Source organism: Pungitius pungitius, chromosome 11 (assembly GCF_949316345.1).
Source record: "Pungitius pungitius chromosome 11, fPunPun2.1, whole genome shotgun sequence".
Classification (NCBI taxonomy): domain Eukaryota; kingdom Metazoa; phylum Chordata; class Actinopteri; order Perciformes; family Gasterosteidae; genus Pungitius; species Pungitius pungitius.
This window is the reverse complement of record NC_084910.1, coordinates 4,804,557-4,824,663: the sequence shown is the minus strand read 5'-3', so window position 1 is coordinate 4,824,663 and position 20,107 is coordinate 4,804,557. Positions and strand designations below refer to the sequence as shown.

The 20,107-nt window shown below is 47.7% G+C and overlaps 1 protein-coding gene across 2 annotated transcripts in view; it reads right to left on the bottom strand.

Moving 5' to 3' along the window:
• zfpm2a (zinc finger protein, FOG family member 2a) overlaps nt 1–20,107 on the bottom strand; it is a 102,515-nt gene that overhangs the window by 38,475 nt on the left and 43,933 nt on the right. The window contains exons 4-5 of one of the 2 annotated variants that reach the window (XM_037454432.2): nt 17,971–18,095; nt 1,500–1,608 (exon numbers count right to left, since the gene is read on the bottom strand). In XM_037454432.2, coding sequence (XP_037310329.2) covers nt 1,500–1,608; nt 17,971–18,095 — 234 coding nt within the window. Of the gene's footprint in view, nt 1–1,499; nt 1,612–17,970; nt 18,096–20,107 lie in introns of both variants that reach the window. The other variant, XM_037454431.2, reaches the window with a different exon arrangement.

Sequence of the window (20,107 nt, the reverse complement as noted above, 5' to 3'; positions counted from 1 at the left end):
GCACAACACGGAACAAATCTCACTAGGGGACGTTTGCAGATGTGATTGTGTGTAATTTAATAAGGTCAAACGGGAAGCGACAAACAAAAGGAGGTGTCAGGAGATCCACAGCTGAGGTGGGGATGATGATGATGAAGATGATGATGCTATCTCCAGGATAGTGGCGGAGGGAACAAAATAAATAAAGAAATTCATCCTTTTTTTTTTGTTTCATACACTCGGCCTCTGAGCAAAAAAGATTAGAAGATTTTAAAGAAGTGCATAATCTTCTTTCACAGCTTATCAAAACTTTAATGATTTGGTGATAAAGAGCACAAAGTTAAGTAGCCGGTTAAGAGGATAACTCCCCAGTGCAGTCTAGTGATTAGTAGATGAGAATTGGGAGACTGAAAATCCCGGTTGCAAATCCCACTCCTGCCACTTATTCACTTTGAGGAGAGAAGAAGCTCCATTTCAGCTTTGGTGGGGGGAGGAAGGGGGGGGGGTGGGGTATCGTCACGGGGTAATCACTTTTTGAAAAGTGATAAATGGAGCCCCTCTCTTTCGCCCCCCTTTTTTTTTAAAAACTCCGAACACTTCTTTATTTACGTGTTTATTCTCCAGCGCGGCCCTCCGGTTGACGCCCCTGTCATGACCTAATTATAGCTGCAGAAGCGCGGCGCTTTTCATGGCGAGTGATGCTGCAGACGGCGGTGCCACCACCAAGCATCTCCACGTGCAATCTGCAACAAAAGCGGGGCTCCATGCACGGCGCACGGCGGGCCGCTTTAATGAGGGCAAGCCGGACACAATGCTGCAGATGGAGGAGGGTTTATCGTAATGAGAGCAAGTCACTTGTTTTTTTCTTAAAGGATGACGGCCGGATGAACACCATGTTTTTATTTTGCTGATGGCGGATGCGCCCGCTTACTTCCATGAGTCCGTACCCAGCGATTTGTTAAAGATGCTCCAGATAAAGCATTCGCTGAATTAGGGAGGGATTGAAATGGCGAGCCCCTATGCACCCGTGCTATTGCTCGCTATCTGCACTGAGATGGGGATTCACTTAGTATAAAAGAAGAGCAAAAAGATGTGTTGTGGGGAGGGGAGGGGGAGGGGCATTAATTACCTCGTGAAATCTAAAGACCATTAACTTTGTGTGTCAAGTGATGTTTCTCGGTTCCTAATCTGAGTTTTAGTGATATAAATGACCCTTTGGAGCAGAAAAGATATGAAGTGTGTGTGTGTGTGTGAGTGTGTGTGTCCTCGCAGTGCAATTATTTCTGCGTGTTTGTGACTTTGAGAAGTGAGGAGCAGAAGAGAGAGAGAGAGAGAGTAAAAGGAGGAGAGCGACAGACTTGGAGGGGGGACAGACAGGCAGATGGGGAGTGGAGCGGATGGAGGATTGTCAGTGTTTTTCTTCTTCTCTTTTCTCTTTTTTCTTTTAGCGGCGGCGGCGCTGTGTGGCGTGGTGTGTTGAGCCGCTGAGAGATAACAGGACGCCGGAGCTGCTCGCTTACCTTTGCTGTACACCACACAGTTGTTTTTGTTGTCTTCCGCTCCCTGCCAAGTCACATCCAGCAGCCACCTGGGGCCGGCGCTCAGCACCACCGGGACCGTGCTCTTCGTCTTCTGGACGGAGACAGATGACACACACTAATCATTCGCTTATTTCGGTGATTAAAGAAACATTAATAACCACTGAGTTACGCTCCTCTGCTGCTCTGAATGGCTGTAAACACACAATTTAAGAAAACTATACACCAGGCAACCCCAAGTCCACCCCATTTTCTGCTTCTTTTTCATTTTTTTTTATAACAATGCTGAGAGGACTTGAGAATCAGGGCTTGTTGTGTGTGTGTGTGTGTGTGTGTGTGTGTGTGTTGGGTCGCACAGTTGTTAGAGTGGTGACAAATGGGTGCACGAGAGTCGAAGTGGAGGAATAATTCTCCGGCATTGATCCCTAATGATTCAGGATCCGATGTTTATTCAAGATTAGGAAGAACATTTCTGGGGTTTGTGTAAAAAGAGAGAATGGAGGAAAGGAGGAAAGAAAGTAAAGAAAGAGAAGGCCGTTGACTCGCAGAGAGGAGGAAGCGAGCGCTCAGCGCTGAACTTTGGGCACATTGTGCCTCCCTATCGCCAGGATCTCGCCATTTCCTGAAAACAAGCAGGGAAGAATTTAAAGAATCAGTATCCATTTCAAAGGCCGATTGAGGTTAGGGTTTTTTTATAATATGCGGAAAGAAAATGATTATGAATGTTGTGGGGTCGTTTTTCTTCCCCGGTCAGAGGTCAAACGAGGGAGTTTTATTCCATCGGAAAAGAAGGAGGAAAATAAAGAGAAGAAAAGAGGGAGATAGAGTGCAACATCCAGGACAGGCTCTCGCTCGCTCTATTTATCCTCCTGTGATTTCCTGCGCCGTCTTACTTGGTTTCCTGGTGCTCCCTTTTCTCTCGCCTCCTGCAAAATGGTGCCGGGGCTGTGTGTGAAGCATCCCACTATTTACTGTTATTACTCCAAGCCAAGGCGTCAGTATTTCGAGGCCGTTGTACTTTTGAACCTTTAGGTGGGGAGGGGGGGGGGAGGGCGCACCTTCATTAAGATGTTACAGAAATAGTTGAGCTCAGAGAAAGCGGGGCTGGGAGCTCGGTCGTTTATTTTTCCTTGCGAGGCGACAGGACGCCGTCCATCTGCCTGACGCAACAGAAGAGACGCTGGCGCTTTTCACTTCCTCTCCCCCCCCCGCAGAAGGCAAACAACCTTCAAGGATAAATGCAAATGTCACTTGAGCGTGTTAAAGGTCTGAATTGGCACAGATATGCACAAGAGATGAGCACGGGCAGTGCGGCTGCGTGCCCCCCCCCCCCCCTCCTCCTCCTCCTCCTCCTCCTCGAGCCGCCCATTTCTCTCGCCGTGAACTCTTTCTGGTCTCAGGCTAGAGGACAAACTGACTTTACTTTTCCCTTTTCAGAGAGCATTTATTTACTAACAGCAAATACATCTTAGGGAGTTGATAGCAATCTGTTTGGATTTTGTCTGCAAATTAAAGACACTAAATAAAGACAGATTCCTACGTAGTCCCTATACATATAAATATAAATATATCTGTGTGTGTGTGTGTGTGTGAGTGTATCTGCAAGCTGGCCAACGACACTGCCAAACTGATCAAACACAGACAGTAAATTGTGTCTGTTGATATTCTTATTCCTTCTCCTGGCATCCTCTTATCCTGCCCTGGCAGCAGATGAGAGAGAGCGAGAGAGAGAGAGAGAGAGAGAGAGAGAGAGAGGACCTCTGTAATTTAAGTCATCCTCGATTTCACATTTCAAATTAGCCTCACAATAAAGTCTTCTATCGGGCTAACCTGAAAATATCACACCCCTGTCAAAGGAGCAGAGCAGACCGGCTGATTGTTGCTAGGGCGACTATCTGAAATGGGAATCAGATTAACCCTTCCTTAGATCTCCAGACTGGAGCCATCTCTTATTCAGCAGCAAGAGGCCTCTCCTCCGTCCCCCTGAGCCTCTGGGAATTCATGATATTCCAGCTGCCCTCAATGGGAGCCAAAAATACCACCTTAACCAGACGTCTTCCCATTGTTAGAAATGGGTTCCAAATTATTACAGCAATCTGGATTAATCCTTTAGTTGTTGCCGAGATAAAAAACTTTGAAAAATCCTGACCACGGGTATTAGATTTGATTACAAGTGATCCACCAGTATTTTCCTTTACTTCCCCTTTTGTTGGCAAACAGAACCCCGTGACCGTGCCCCGGTGCAGATTTACATAATGCATCGATCGCGACAATGGTGGCCCGCCGGCTTTGTAAGCACAGCGCGTGTACCAGACGTCACGCAGACAAAGAGACGCACAAGGAGCGCCCGCACAATACATATTTAGGATTAAGACGCAGAGGCGTCCGAGGGCAAGAAGCAGGGGGGGGGGGGTCCGGCTCGGTTGACGGGCAGAACCTTTTGGTTTCCCTGCAGGAGTAGGGAGGCGCACCACAACAAACCTGCTGGTGAGGGGAAGTGACGTGTGGAGGCTCTTTCCTGTCCAAAACACAGCTAAACTACGCCAACCATATAAACATGTCACCGGCAAAAATAAAATACAACATATTTAATGTGGCTTGTTTTTTTTTTTTTTTTTCAAATTCCGATGAAGCGAGTCAATATTAGTTTGGTTTGGGGGTTACAGTGTTTAGTATCAGTTTACACGCTATCATCCCTGTCGGAGCTGTGCTGTGCAGTGTGTTCTGGTTTATCCACCCTCTGCCTTCACTTCAGTGGTTTCAATACTCGGGTGTTTTTTTTTATTATTTATTTCTTTCTCCTCCCTGAGCCCTGTTGCCGTTCCCCGTGTAAGAGATACAGTGACCGAAACAGTGTAGTCAGCGAGGGAGTGATTACAAACTGATGCTCCAAATTCGCTATAAAATGAAAATCAATATGGCCACAAGTTGCTGCAACATAAAAGATAACCTTCATTGATTTTTTTTTTTTCTCGACTTAGGTCCCCGTGATAAGATCTAATATAAATTTTCAGCCACACGGATTTGGATCAGAGCGGAGAGCAGAGGCTGCGCGATAAGTTCCCCGCACATCTCTCAGAGTTGGATTTTTTTTTTTTTTTACCTCAATCCCTCCCCCCCTCAACCCTCTCTCCCTCTCCTCCAAGCCAGGGCTGTACTATTTATAATTGGCCCTGTGTGAGCAAAAGCTTCTATCAGGAATCTGTTCTAATTTTTATTACTGAGAAGCTAAAGCCTGTTCCAGATAATTTGGAAATTTCAGGGGAATTGTGATAGAGCTGATGGCACAGCCGGACCGACTCCAGAAAGGAGCTAACCTGTAATAGCCTCTGTGGCTGCGCTGATTAAATGTTGCCATAGATGAAAGACCTGCCATCACCGCAATAAATTAACCAATCACACAAATCCCAAGTCGCTACTAATCCCTCCTTGATACCATGATCCTCTGATCAGCTGAAGGAGGTGAAGAAGAAAGTGGCTTGTGACACTCAGCCTTCCTCTAACTCCCTGCTTCCCTGTGTAAACAACGAGCTAATGGTATCGCCGCTGACCATTTCACCACCACTGGCTACTCTTAACCCGCTTCATGGTCAGGGCAGGTGAAATCGATACAAACCTTGGTGGGAATGATTATTTTCCCCCATGGCTTCTCTCCCCTCCACCAAGGTCACTGACTGGCACTGTATCCGTCGTGATCCCACAGCTGCAGGATTTAGACAACTGAGAGATCAAAACCGCTCCGTCTGAATATCTCGACACACATTCGCTGGCTCCGCGCGCCGCGCTTTCAACACCCACTCGGTGTCAAGTAGTGCCATTTCTTTCTTCCAGGCGGAAAAAACACCGTTGACATCGTTTGGGTAAAGAATGAAACGCGCATTTTCCCAATTCGATTGAATCGCAGATAGATATTCATTAAACACGTTTGACCTTCTCTACTATAAACTTAAAACACCTAAATTCAAACGACGCGCTCTATTACGTTCCAAACCCATTTCCCTCCTCTTCACAGTTTAAAAAAACACAAGGTTATTGGAGCCAATTGTGGCCAAAAAAACAACAGAAAACGCTGTTAAACTGCTGTGTTCTGGTCAAATGCATCATGGCTTGGTTTAAAGCGACTATGGAATTGAAACGAAACCAAACAATAATTCAACAGAAATATGCTGGCTTATGTTGAGGCTAAAAACCTGACCCAGCCATGGACCCCCCCCTCCCCCCCACCCACCGATGCAGACTTCTGTGGACTTATTAAACTCGTTTTAAAGGAAGCTTAATCCACCACCAAATGGGTTTCCCTCTGAACGTAATTCACAAGTTTGGCAGTACGTGGATGTCATTTTAATGAGGAGGAGCCGCGGTCCTTTTTTAGGGAGGCTACTGGCAGCATGGTGAAAAAGAGGCAAGCTTACGCTTGGGTTATGTCAAGTTTATATGTTCTCTGTTTCTAACATGGGAGAAAGGATAAAGGATTTGTACCTGTTCTACCAGTCAGTTTACAGCAGACAGCACACTCACACCTTGATAACGTCCGTTGCAATTAGTTGTTCACTGCGATGAAACAAATTGCATGTGGTCAACTGGAAATTTCATTAAGGGAGATTTTCCTCTAGCCCTTGTTATCGCTCTGGGTATTAATATTTTCTTAGCCTCAGGGATGGATGGGTTGCGAGGGTCTTTATTTATTTTTTTGTTGAATAAAAAAACAGCGTGTGTTCTCTCACTGCTAAAGCCGTCACAAAGGAGAAGGTGTGCACGATGGTTAGTTAGGCAGCTGCACGCTTCCTCCGTAAGGTGAGACACAGCGCCGTCCCTCAGGTCTGCTTTTGTGTCATTCCCTCCTTCTTCTAAATGTCCCATTGTTACATCTGCCAAAATGAAAAGATACCAACTAACGCCCCCTCCCCCCCCCCTCCTCCATCCCTCTCTCTAAGGCTGCAGCATCTGCCATCGGCAAACTGAATAACCGAAATATGAAGGAACTGCACACTAATTCCCTTTAGAGATAGATCTTGGCTGGTGCCCTGTCGTAAATCAGAGAATTTCGATATGAAATGAGGCAAGCTGCTCTGATCATTTCTGCATTTCAAATTGGATCGCCGGCTCAATCGCTTGGCTTTTAAACTGCTTGCCTAAGAGCAAATGTGAGGTGGGAGATAATTCAGCTGAAATCTCTGCCTGCTCTGTGCCGCAGTTAGTTTACTGCATGAGTGCAAGAGAATGCTTTTTTCCCCCTCCTTCTTCCTCCCTTACCCCATCTTTCTCTTTTCAACTTTGTTGAATTGACTTTTCATTTTCCAAATCGATTAAATTGCGAGAGTCACCGCTGTTCCCCTGGAATCTTTAAAGGGACTCCCGTCCCTGTTCGCATGTGCCTTTATTTGGCTGCTGCTATCGTTGCCGGCGCTTTGGGGGAATAAATATTTCCTCATTTAAAATCACCTTTCATCCTGCTGACTGGACGGCAAGCACCAACGTCCATGTGCTGCATTAGCTACTGCTTATTTGCCTCCATTGAAAGGCCCACACTGCTTGTATCTGGTACGGTGGTATCGTCGTGTCCTGGTCCAAGACATGACGCAGTGACGCAGTGGACGGCCTGCTCGGCCAGCGGTGCTGAATCATTAGCGGCGCAGTGTTGTTTTTTTCGAAGGGGAGGGGAAGTGAGCAGAAGGCCGCCTGCGGTGGAGGGGGCTTCCCTGTGTGCTGTGCTCCTTTCTTCGAGACCTTTGGGCACATTGAGGTGCTCCAACTGGAAAGCCAAACAGTTTAGAGTGAGCTGTGCCAGCCCCGAGGACATCCACCCCTTTCTCCACCCCTGCCTCCATGAATTATTTTGCTGTCCTTTCCCAGTCTGTCCCTCTGCTTTTGATTACTTCCCTTTACTTCCTCTTGTATCCTTTCCTTTTCGTATTTATTCTTGTGCTTCTCCTTCCCTTTTTCTCTCGTCTCCCTTCCTTTCATCGTTTTATCTTTCTCGTCTGTTTTCCTTTGCTTTCCTCTCTTCACCCTCTCTTTCCTTGTTTTGCCTCCTACACTCTCTCATATCTCCTTTCCGTCCCTTTCTCTCTTTCCTTGTCATTTCCTATTTGTCCTTTTCCTTTTCCTAATCCTTTCCTTTTCTTTTCCCTCCTCTCACCTCTGCTTCCCTTTCATATCTCACTCTTTTCCTTCCATTTATCATTTCTTATTTTGCTGTCTGTTCTTCTCCTCTCCTCTTCCGTCCTTTCCTCCTCTCATCCCTGCTGTAATTTCCGTTCCCTCTTTTTATTTCCTATCTGTTCTTCTCCTCTGATCTTCTTTCCTCCTCCCCTCTCTCCTGCCCTTCCTTTAACATGTGTGCATCACCCACACTGCTCTCTACTGATCCAGCCCAAGCTTCGTTTCCCTCCCCAGCCCTTCAGCATCTCTCAACAAAGTCCCCAACTTCCTTTGTGTTGGAGAATTTCTGATTCAACTTCCCCGAGTAAATGTGCATGTACTTCTGTAACGATGTATAATGCGTATGTCCAGGAGAACTATTTGAAGTTGTAAACAAGAGAAAGCTGAATATGTAATGCATGCGCTCCAGGGACCTAATCATATCTTGGAGGTATGAGCACACACACACACATGTACTTCTAGTGTTTGGCTTTGGTCAGGGGACAGAACAGCCCTGTCGCTTCACCACTCACTTTTTGAATTACTCAAAATTTCCCATTTGAATTCAATTGGGAAGGACTTGTTTGATCTCTTGCATGTAAGCTGGCGCTGACTCCCCGAGCGGCGAGACGCTGTGTGAGGGAACATAATAGGGGAACCCGGAGCCAGTAATGTTCACCTGTATGGATATTACCGTGGCCCCTGGGGGTCAGGTGGCGTATTCTGCGGACCGAAACCACTCGCTGTCTGTTTGAAATAAACATTTCAGGAGGAGGGCGGGGGATGGGGGATGGGGGGGGGGGGGGGGGTCTTCAAAGAGGAAGTAAGGAACTCAGGAGTCAATCAGTCAATGGGGTCACAACAAATCCCTGCTCTCATAAACACACGCCGAAGACTAGGATCAGTCGGAGGCAGCAAATAAAGACAAACAATAAAATAGCAGGCATGATGCTTGAATAAAGCCCCTGACTTTAGATAAACCCCTGTGCACCCCTCTAGGTATTGGATTTTAATATTCTTTTGAACTCCCCTCTCTCCTCTGGTGGAGTTTCACGATGTATTAGAATAGCATCTGGATGTGATTTTAGATTTCAAGAGACATTTTATATGCAAATAACATATTGATACCAATATGGCCGTGTAAGGAATAATAACTAAAATAACAGGACAAAGAACAAAGAGAGGAAACGTGTCACTTTGTTTTAACGACGAAAGACACAAAGGTATGTTTGATTTGCATACCACCTGACCGTCGACATAATGCTGCAGTGCGCAATAGTTTGATCCCCGGGGGCACCTCAGAGAGGTCTGGCTAAATCCGCTGCAAAAAAGGCCCACAATATTTACACCCAGTTAAGTAAATAAGATAAAGTTGGTGAACTTGGCCCTCGCTAAATGCATTAGATGTGAACTCCCTTATCAGAGCCTCAGCACGCTCACTGTTAAAAGATGGTTTCTCGAGCTGGAAATGGTCTTTGTTACCCAATTAGTTTGCCGACGACCCCGCGGTATAATATTCCCGCTTTGACAGCCTCATACACATCCATCTAATGAGGTGCTGCCGGACCACCAGGGAGCGAATGAACACTGTCCAGACCTTCATCTCCTCCAGCACCTATCGGCTTTCTTATCATCAATGCTAACCTTTTTTTTTTTTTTTTTCTCCTTTCTTTTTTTTTCCGTCGAAGGACTTGAATTGTGATCTGCTCGCTTGTTCCTACGCAGGGGTTTTGACAGAGCTCGCTCTTTGGTTGGCCCCGATCCAACTAGGCTGAGGATCAGAGGGCTAAGGCCAGGACAGGGGACGGCGAGGACTTATCAAGGTCCACCAGCAGGGGTTTGCCTCCCCGTAGGGTGGCGGTCTTTCCACTATCTGGAGGAGGTGAAGCAGGCGAAAGCCCCTTTGCTTCCCACGCTGCACGCGCCCACGAGGGGGGGAGAGCGGCCGGACTTCGAGGAGCGACAATGCTTCTCACTTTGAGTAGTATACGGTTGCTAAACATGGAGAACTGTAACTTTACATTGAATGGAGAGGGATGTGGCTCACTCTGGCCCTGGGAGCGTAACCAGGACTACCGGGTTGGAAAATGGAAACAATCGGGGGATTATCGGCACCACTTTTTCAAGAAAGTTATTTCAACGTATCACCAGCGCAGCCATGAGAGTGACAGATGGCAAAGCAGCTGGCACCACTCAGACTTTGTTTCTCTTTTCTTGCCTCGTCTTCCTCCCTCTCCTGAGCCTCTGGTGCAACAGCGCTCCGCCGTGTATTCAAGTGTTGGAGAGTCCCTCGTTCGGGGAGACATATTGCGCGCCGTGAAACAAGGCGATCTGCATGAGGACGGGCGGTCCTGAGCTCCACGACGGTCTGAGGCCCAGCTTCGCTCCTTTTTCTTGTCAATGCACATCAGCTAAAGAAGCGCCTCCCCCCTCTGATCACCGCAGTCTGGAGATAACCAAAGCTCACAGTGCTTCAGGAGTGTCAAGGCTCCCAGAGAGTTGTGTGAAGGGCCTTTCAGCCGACGCTGGTCCTGCTCTGCTGCAGGAGGACAGCAGCCTGTCTGTTGACAGTAGAACGGTCACATCTTCTGTGAGGATGGAGCCATTCATGTCAGCACAGCGACATGAGCAATGTTCCCTTACTGTGAAATCTGCACAATAACGCACGCTCATCTTATCTCAATCTACCTGCTGCACACAGAGAGTGGCATCGAATATAAATAAATGACTGGATGAAAGCACCGTTAGCATTTCTGCATGTACGGAATTGAAAATGTGGATGTTTCCGACAGTAGCCTCATTTACACAAAAATAAGTTGCGTTTAGACATTGCTTTACAGCACATAACAAGAAACAGGAAGCATTCAGACCCGCTACTTTACATTACATTACATGTCATTAAGCTGACGCTTTTATCCAAAGCGACATACAATAAGTGCATTTCCACCGTACATGCAAGTAGCAATAGACCAACAACCCGTTACAGCTAAATGTGCGGTGTCAAGTAAAAGGATACACGTTCTGCAGAAAATATAATGACAATGTGATGACATTGTATTTTCAAAGTTTATAACCAGTGTTTAATGTGGTGCACTCACACCAAGAAGGTCCTTGGACTCTGTGTTTCCCTGCGATTGGCTGGCGACCGATCCGGGGTGTACCCAGTCTCTCACCCGAAGTTGGCTGGGACAGACTCCAACCCCCCCCCCCTGTTACCCTGAGTACAGGATAAGCAGTTTGAAGATGGATGGATGGATGACTCCGTAACGTGTTATTACATAGGCTCTAACCATTTGAAGAAAACAGCTCTCGCCTCCAACATCATAAACGTGGCGAGCCCTGAATGGTTCAATGTGTGTTGATCACTGCATCCTTGGCGTGTTTGAGGGAAACCAGGCAGCTAAGCAAATCAGTGAGTCCTGCTCTGCTTATCGTGGGGGGGGGGGGGGGGGGGGCTGTTGTGACCTGCCATATCAGTTCGGGTGTACTTGCGTTGTGAGGTAAGGAACGGGCGAAATGTCAGGTCCCCTTGTAGATCAAGTCAACCATGCATTATCTCTCAAACAGTGGAGCCCGGCCGAGGCCGTAATAGCTGTCTGAGCGTGGCGACTGACTGAGTGCTTGGTGGCTAAACACAAGGAGCAGTGACTTCCTGAAAGAGCGCGGCTCGGGAAATAAATGTGTACGGCCATAAATCAAACAAAAAACAGTGGTGCTGAGTTTCTTTCCACCACAGCCTGCAATCCATCTGCCCCCCCCCCCCCACCCCCCCAGACGGACGTCGACACCTTGATCTGGGCTACAAAGCGTGAAGGGATCGTTCAGCCCAATTTGCGCAAACATGAAAATCATCAATAAATGCAGTCAATAAATACATTACTGGTGAAAATGTTACTATTCAATTGAATGAAAAAGTGTGTCCAAACTTTTGACTGGCACTGTACATGGATGATTCCGCGAGAGGAGGGGGAGCTGCGCCAGATAATTACCATTTTAGCCATCTGAAGAGACCCCAGCTCTGATATTGGTTTAAACCCAAGAAATAATTGATGCATGCAATCACAAATTGGTTCTCCGCCTAAAATTTGGGCCCATTATTTCATTAGACGGAGCCACATTCTTTGTGCCAAAATTATTTGTGTGTCCAACGCTAGAAATTCAAATCCTGTTAGTCCTGATAGTGTCTGGTGTTATGAAAAACAACAATCCAAAAAACAACCCTGTATCCAAGACAGTGGGACTTGGAGATATAAAGCACGGACCACCTTTAAACACGAACATTAAAAAAATCTTTTTTTTTGTCCATTGAATGGTTTGCTCGTTTGTGTGTGTGCATTGTGCGTGATGTGTGTGTGTGTGTGTGTGTGTGTGCTTTAGCATCTACGCTACACAGAGGTCCTATCCTGGGGTGCCTTCTTGCATATGTAATTGGATGTTACTGTAAATAATTGCCTGGGCATGTGCCAGTGTGATGATGGTGATGATTTGTGTGCGTGTGTGTGTGTTGACTCATGTGTGACTGTGTGTGCATGGTTCTGAACGCATGTGTGTGTGTGTGTGTGTGTGTGTGTGTGCGAGCGCATCTGCCCCATCCGTACTCCACTCTCAAGTCCCACTGATTCTCCTTTCCAGCCATGTTGAATCCTCTTTTCCTTATCAGCCGAGCCCAGGCCTGCATCAGGCTCTCCTTGCTATGACAGAGGCTACAACAATAGGCCTGCGATACCGCTGCTTAGCGCTGCGTTTCGGAGGGGAAACCTGCCACGGGCGCAGATTAACTACAACACACACACACACACACACATGGGCGCGCACGCACACACACACACACACGCGTGCGCGCGCAAACACACAAAATAGATTGCAGCCTCCAAAACAAAACATTTTTCAGAATGCCTCCTCTTGATTAATGAAGCAGTGACAAGAAAAAATAATAATTTCTGAAACAGAAAAATTCGCCGCCACTTGTTAAAGTTTCGGGGTAGCTAACAATAAACATATTGGGGAGGGAGGCAAAAAGAAAAGGGGGATGAGATAAATGTCTGGAGTGATTGACTCAAACATTTCTGGAGCCTCTTTTTTTGGGAGTTGCAAAGGCACATATTCTTACTGCATTACACAATAACTGCACTGCTCCCTCCCTCCCTCCCTCCCTCCCTCCTATTCTCCCTCTCTCTATTCCAGGGGAAAATTGGGACAGTATCTTGACATTTTTGCTCGTCTGTAGTCTACAAGCTGAAGCTCTCTGTTCACAGCCCCCAAAAAACACAGCACGCACTCGCACACATACTTCCCACGCGTACCGCACTACCCAAAACAAACACACACACACACAAACACCCCAGACACGATGTGCACATGAGCAAGCAGTAGACTCAGACGAATTTTGTGTTTGTATCAGAAGCAATTCAAAACGGCCGACTAAAAGGTAGCACATGTGGAGGATATTCCACCTATCACATCTATGTATTGACGACTTTTCATTCAAGGGCGATGTATTGATATTGTGTTATGACTAAATGAGTCACAATACATTATTGGCTTATAGGCAAATCATTGCCTATATGTTTTGGGATCCTGAACCATTTGCTCATTATAAGCTCTTGCAAAACAAGTATGTTGAAGATGGAGGAAAAGATTAAACCTGATGGATCTTGATCTGGAGTTTTATGCATTACAATTACCATGTCGTTTGGACTAAAAGGCCCCCAAAACACAGGCAGACCACAATCCAGGCTCATTACAGTGCACCTCGACTAAGCCCCGGTAATTAGCATTGGTAAGGCATTGTACGAGAGGCGGCAACACCCTCATCAACACACATTTACAACCGAGCTCTAAATCTGCTGCTCATTAATAGCTCGCCTCCCAATCAATTATTAACACCTACAAAGGGAGCCAGGCTCACCGGGTCCGGGGCCTCTCACTCCAGGCAAAACCGCAGCCTCCCGGTCCTGTCCGACGTAGGTAATTACCTCTTTTAAAAAGACACCTGCTACTCAATAGCTTCGACCCAGACTGTTAATTTAGCCCCTTCCGTCGCAGACATTTATGTCTGAGTGTCACTATTAATTTGCGTTAATTTGGGAGAGAGAGAGAGAGAGAGTGAGAGAGAGAGAAGGAGAGCGCGAGGAAGCCGGGGCGGAGGCGTCGTCGGCAGCCTGACTGTGCTCGTCGCTCACCTGCACCGGGGCCGGGGCTGTAATTGGAGTCTAATGGTCTGATTGATCAGTGAGAGAAGTGAGGGATGAGACGGCACTCTGGCAGCTCCATCAGTCAGACGGCGGCGGAGGAGGAAGAGGATCGAGGGCGGAGGAAGCAGCTGACGACAGCCGCACAAGCGCCAACTCTTGGGCGGTTTATTCTTCTTTTTTCTTCCCCCTCTCAAGCTCGCTTGTTCTTATGGCCTCGTTGCTTCTCTCGCCACAGAGTCCTCGGCTCAGGCTCCGGTCTCTGTCTGTCGATGGAGCTAAGACCCTTCTGTCGTGTCCTCGTTTCGGCTGCCTTACATCCCTTTGCTGTTGTCTTTAAAAGATATTACACGGAGAAACCGGTTTATATATCGACTCCAAACCTCTCCAATCTGCATGTGCTCTGAGAAGGGCAAAGACCACGGTACAGCGCATGTGATATGTTACCAGGTCTGTAACTACGGCGCCTCACGCCAGACTGATGCCCCTGGGTTCTGCAGACCTGCCACGGCCGACCCATCAGCTGTGAAATCTGCTTTGCTCTTTGATAAACGGTGGAGATGCGACCCTATCGCTGTCATGCCCCCCCCCCCTTCTGTTTTACCCTGCCTACTCCCTCTCTCTCTCTCTCTCTCTGTGGCCGTCCTGCCGCTGTGCTCGGCGCTCTTTCTGCGGCGTCGTCCATCATTCCTGGGGGGGCCGGGTACTGAGGCCTTTCTTCCACCGTTCGCTGCCTGCAGGGACCAGCAGAACACCCCCCCCCCCCACACACACACACACACCCTCCATCGGACCTACACATGCCCTGTTCCTAAAGAGCTCCGGCTGCAGTTTAATGCAAAAAGCAACTTTCATTCCTTACTATGAGACAATTTGAGGAGACGTTGCACTTTGGGGCGCTCTCTCCGGGCGTTGGGCCAAGGATCGAGAAAAGGAGCCGCAGATATCTCGACAAAAATAGCCTGACCTCTGAAAAGTCGTATCTGAAATGACGCGCCTAGACGAAGGAGTGAAATAGATTTGACTTCAGAGAGGACATATCAATATCTCAGCGCGTGGGTCATGTGTTTCATTCAGGGGAGAGGTGCCGCTCCCGCCATATACCTGGCCGCCTTCGGGTAATTCATTCACCTCCATGGTTTATAAAAAGAAAAAAAGAAAAAACGAAAAGCTAAGAGAGTAAAAGGAGATTTAATAGTGTGTGGAGGTCACACTTCATAAGAATGAGTGAGAGTGCCTCCTAGCTGAAGCGATGAGCCGTATTTCTACCTCAAACACTTTCTGCCTGCCTTCTGACCCCGCTTCGCAGTAATGGTCGCCTTGACACACATCTGGCCTCTTCTTCTCCTCCTCCTTCTTCTTCTTCTTTCTCTGCTCACTTGCACATCTGTTCTTTCTACTCTTCTTCCCCCGTCTCCAGGTGAGGCGTCAGGGTTTGTTCCCCCCCCCCCCCCCCCCCCCCCGTCATGACGCGTCCTCGTTGGAAGCTGTGCACAACTCCCTCGCCTCCCACGGAAATAACTTGAGATAAATGCAGCTCCGCACTACGGGTGGGGCCGACGGGCTGCATGTTTTAACAAGGCAACGGCTCAATAACTGGAGTCTTAATTTAAAAACAAAACAACCACACTGCGGTAAGTGAGATGATTCCCCCGCGACGCGCCTAAATACGAGGAATCGGCCGATTGTTCCCCCGGCTCCTTTTTTTTGCGTCTGTGAAACAACGTAAAAAGTTACACTGAACCATGAAAGCCGGCTTGGTAAAACAAAAACCTACGAGTTGGGTTGACCTAGGCCTTTAATGAGATATAGTGAGACGCTGCTAACAGCCAGAACCGCGGTGGAGAGATGAAACTTAGGAGAGGAGGAGGGCAAAGCACTGAGAGGGGCCCCCGGGGGGTGGGGGGTGGGGGGGGGGAATAGACACACATGAGATCCTTAAAGGCAACGTGCCAAAGCGTCTTCCTTGGCTTTTAATTGCGAGGGAGGTTTGGCACATTCTGTAACCCCTCCACAGCCTATTACAGGTGATGACCGGCACCTGCTTGCTTAAAACAACCCGAGGAGGATCTGGATGAATTCCCCCGAGCGCAGTTAGTTAAGAACGTAACGCTCTAGCCAAGAGGCACAATCAGAGTATGCAACTCGCTCGGATGGCCCGTTCGTTTGTAAAGTTTGTGTCGGGAAGAAGAGCACAGGGAGATTCTCAGAAGATCGTTTTCCGCGAGAGTCCGCGGGGGTCGTTGGAGAGACGGTTGAAGGGTTGGTACCGGACGCCGTTCAGGGAAATTCATGAAAAGATTGCTGGAGTAATCTACGGAAAAAAAAGGAATATGGAAGTGTGTTGCTTTGGGTAGAAACTCGAGGTGTTGCTCTGGCAAATCACTTTTCCGCCCAAGGATAACTGGCTTTACCGAGGAGCCATATTTCATGGCTATAATACGGACCGGGTTATTGAAAGCCACTGATGACTTCAAAACCGCGAGGGGAGCTTAGAAAACAGTTGAGAAACTGCTCTGAAAATGATTTAGCCAAGTTTAAGGTGGGGGCACGAGAGGGGGAGGGGAGGGGAGGGGGGGGGGGGTCTCCGAGCACGAACAATCCTCACATTCTTCTCCTTGTGTTTCTCAACAGGATGAATGTGAGCTCGGGTGCCGTTTTAATAGGAGTCTCTTAATGAATCGGGATGCAGAGCGGGGTGCGGAGCCCGTGGAGGAGCTCGGGTCAACGGCAGCCTCTGAAACAGGAGACATGAAGGCCGCCGTGTGCAGGGGAACATCAAAAATAATGGATTGCGACTTCTTTCCAGTTGAAGCCTGGACGCAGCTCAAAATCCACCAATTAAAGTGGTTTGTCATGAAATATGCAGATTAAGTGGTTGAAATGGATGCGCTTCAAAGCGGGGCAGTTGGGTCCCAGGAGAGCCACCTCAATGGGTCTGAATGTCATGGGAATCGTCATTAATGCGCTCTTTAGATGGACAATCGTGTGCCCATGGCTGCCAGAGGCAAAGATTGACCAAATCAATTCATTTAACCATGCCTTTAGTCCAACAAACAGTTTTTAATTGGGCACAGTTTGTAAACGGTGACGGTTCTTTAGTTCATTTAAGTGATTGAATCAAGTCATTAATAAAGACATCATTCGTGCTATAAGTTTGTGAAAGTTTGTCCACATCAACTTTTAATGTAGCATGACCTGCTTTGTCCTTTTTACTCATCGGACAGTTTGACCTTTTTCAACAGTGCTTCAGCGCATCCAATTATATATCGCCGTATAAAGAATGCCTCATTATACATCTTGCGATAAAGCACACTGACTTTGGCGTGTGTTACACTGAAGGGGGGGACTGTCTAGTCGAGGTCAGAGGACTGAGTGCCGAACCACTTTCTTCAGCTGAATTCCACAAATGATGGAAAATCCTCCTACTGGACGGCGTGTTGGGGATGAGGAACTGATCTCAACAACGTAGTAAAGGTTTCACACAGGTTGGCGCTGCACTTTGCAACACAAACCGTCATTTGTTCTCGCCCGGATTACAGCGATGCTCCTTTCACTCGCTTTGAATATGAATTGTTGTTCACCCCGTTGGGCACCCCGGACCTAGAACTACCAGAAGGGATCACATTACTCAGCTCGAGCTTTTGATTGATGTTTCTCTTTTAAAGTTTAAAGCATTGCACGACATTGATGAAGACCAAACGCTGTGGCCTCTTAGCGGTGATCGGCTACTTTCTGTAAAGGGTTGTCTTTAGGGGACTGAGAGCATTTACATATACAGCAAACATGCCCCCCCCCTACTCCCTGTATGGTGTAACCCAAACTCCCCTGTGTGTTTGTGCTGTTAGCACTGGTAGCACTGTTAGCTTCTAGCCTCGAGCTCAGCAGTCTGTATTGGGTACTTTAAAGGTCGCAGGAAAGATGTGCCGTGTGATAAGATTTGTTGTGCTGATTTCTTCTCAAATCCCCGTGCATTTAGTAACTTCTGCTCCCCACACTATCTCATCCAGGGATTTGCAATCATTGTGTTGTAAGCCTGTCCTGCTACGGTTGGCTAATATTTAACAGTGATGCCGAGAAATGTAAAAATGATACAGCAGTTGAGTGGAACGAGGACATACCAGTGTAGTGCTGTCGGTGCTCATCTCAATCTTCCCCTCGAAGGGTCCCCATGTCGTCCCCACAGGGAGCTGCTGCCGGCTGTGGATACGGCGCTCGCCGTCTTTAAGGAAGCCATCCAGCTCTCCTGAAAAAGGACAGGAAACACACACCAGAGGCCAAAGCCGTCAGCCATCTCTGAAGCACACACAGTTCCACATTAAATCACAGTGACGTTCACTCAGTGGTCTCCCCCCAAACCTACATCCCATCATCGCCTCGGAGCCGAGCGGTAAACGGTCAAGGTTAAAGCCAAGCTTCTTTTTTTCTTCTTCCCTAAACGGATAAGCAAATCGAGGCGAGCATCCATCTGATGGTGTTCCTCAGACACATGGCGCGCTAACCTTATTTGAAAGGTGTCTTGGGCTGAGATAATCTCTGTGAGACAGAGCAGGCTGCTGGCTGGCGAGAGCAGCCAGTGGCAGGCCTATTTGTGTTGCTCTGGGAAGGCTGGGCCCTTGTTAGTGCTGTGCAGAGCTCCAGCTAATTAACGGTGAAACCGGATAGCGCCGTTACAACCACCGCCCCCCCCCCTCCCCTCCCATATCTTATCTCTTAGATTCAGTGTACTCTTTTCAAGCATGGTGATGCATCAAATAGTTATGATAAACCCCCATAGCAGGCCGTGACATGGTTTCCCTGTGTGTGTATGTTTGTGCACATGGAGGATGGAGGTGTGCATGTTGCCTTGACAACCCAAAGATCTGTGAAGAGTCAGCCATCTGTAACTACAAGTTCTGATTTTATGAACTTTCTAGACTAAAAAAACTCAAACAGAGACATTTCTATCAGGACAGAGTGACGTTTTTAGCTTTTTAAAATTATTTTGTGACCGTTTGATCAACGGAATGATCTTTGGGGGGCCAGAGGTTCTTGGTTAGCTGCCTTTAGGAAGGACTGAAACTCTAGCAGGAAGCTAAGCCACCGACTACCGAGCCAGCCAAACGGTCCCCGTGTTTTATTATTCAAAAAAACCCGACGAGTTGTTAACATAGTGTGCCTCTAACCTATTTGTTTGCACGCGTGGCTAATAAGTATTCAGGGCATTCTGAATGGGCAGAAGTGATCGCTGAACTTTTCTGATGCGCGTGCCGCATAATGACCTATTCAGCCCAGTTCCACTGTGTAAATATCAGCCGTGTATCTGCGGGCGGGCCATTGTGTTCGTCTGTTGTGCTCATATGGAAATGCTCGCTTATGTGCTCCTCTGCATGCATAAACATGATCGCCTGGTCGTGGCTACCCGCCACAAACAACGCCCTCGCTGATCATATACTCGGCGGCGGTGGTGGTCACTCCGCTGACAGCAAAAAAAAAAAGCAAAATGTCACCCATAAAAGAAATTCACCTTTTTGACCAAATCTTTGTCGAAGATAGATAAAAAAAAAAAGAAGAAAAAAGAAAAAGATATCTCTGCAACAGCAACCCTCGGTCTAAACACAAAGTCATATTGGGAGAGAAAACGCAGGCACAATTTTTGGAATGGGCACATGAGGAAGATTATCGAGCGTTATCTCGCTCTTTCTCTCCACTCCGTCCCCCCCTCCAGTGTTCCTGTCGTTACATCCTGTCTTCCTGCGTGCTGCAGTGGAAGGTGGGTAAGCTCATTACAGAGAAATAATTAAACATCGGTGCACAGCTGGTCGTCATCACGGAGAGCAACAGCCACCGCTTGATGCATTCTGTTTGTCCTCAGATAAGAGCCGCGGCCTTTAACCGCTTGGACGCAAGTTCCTGTTTAGCCCCGCTTGACAAACAGCACAAGCCATCTCCAAGCCAAAGATTCCCATTCCTTTTCCTTTACCCTTTTGTTTTTCCCGGGTGCTCGGAATGAAGAAAAAAAAAAAAAGGGGTTGGGGCTCCTGGGTAATGTAGGTGCAAGGAGGAGAGGGAGGGGGGAATGACGACGACAAGGGGATACGATTCAATTTGTGCGGTTTGTGCTCCGCCATGTTTAGGTGCCAGTTGTGCGCATCTCCCACCAAATGTTGCCCGAGGACCTTGGCTCACAGATGGCTTGTCACATCTGTTGCAGAAACTGGTGGAAGATCTCCACAAAAACACCCCGTGGATGAATAATGACTTCCCTCCGTGCACTGC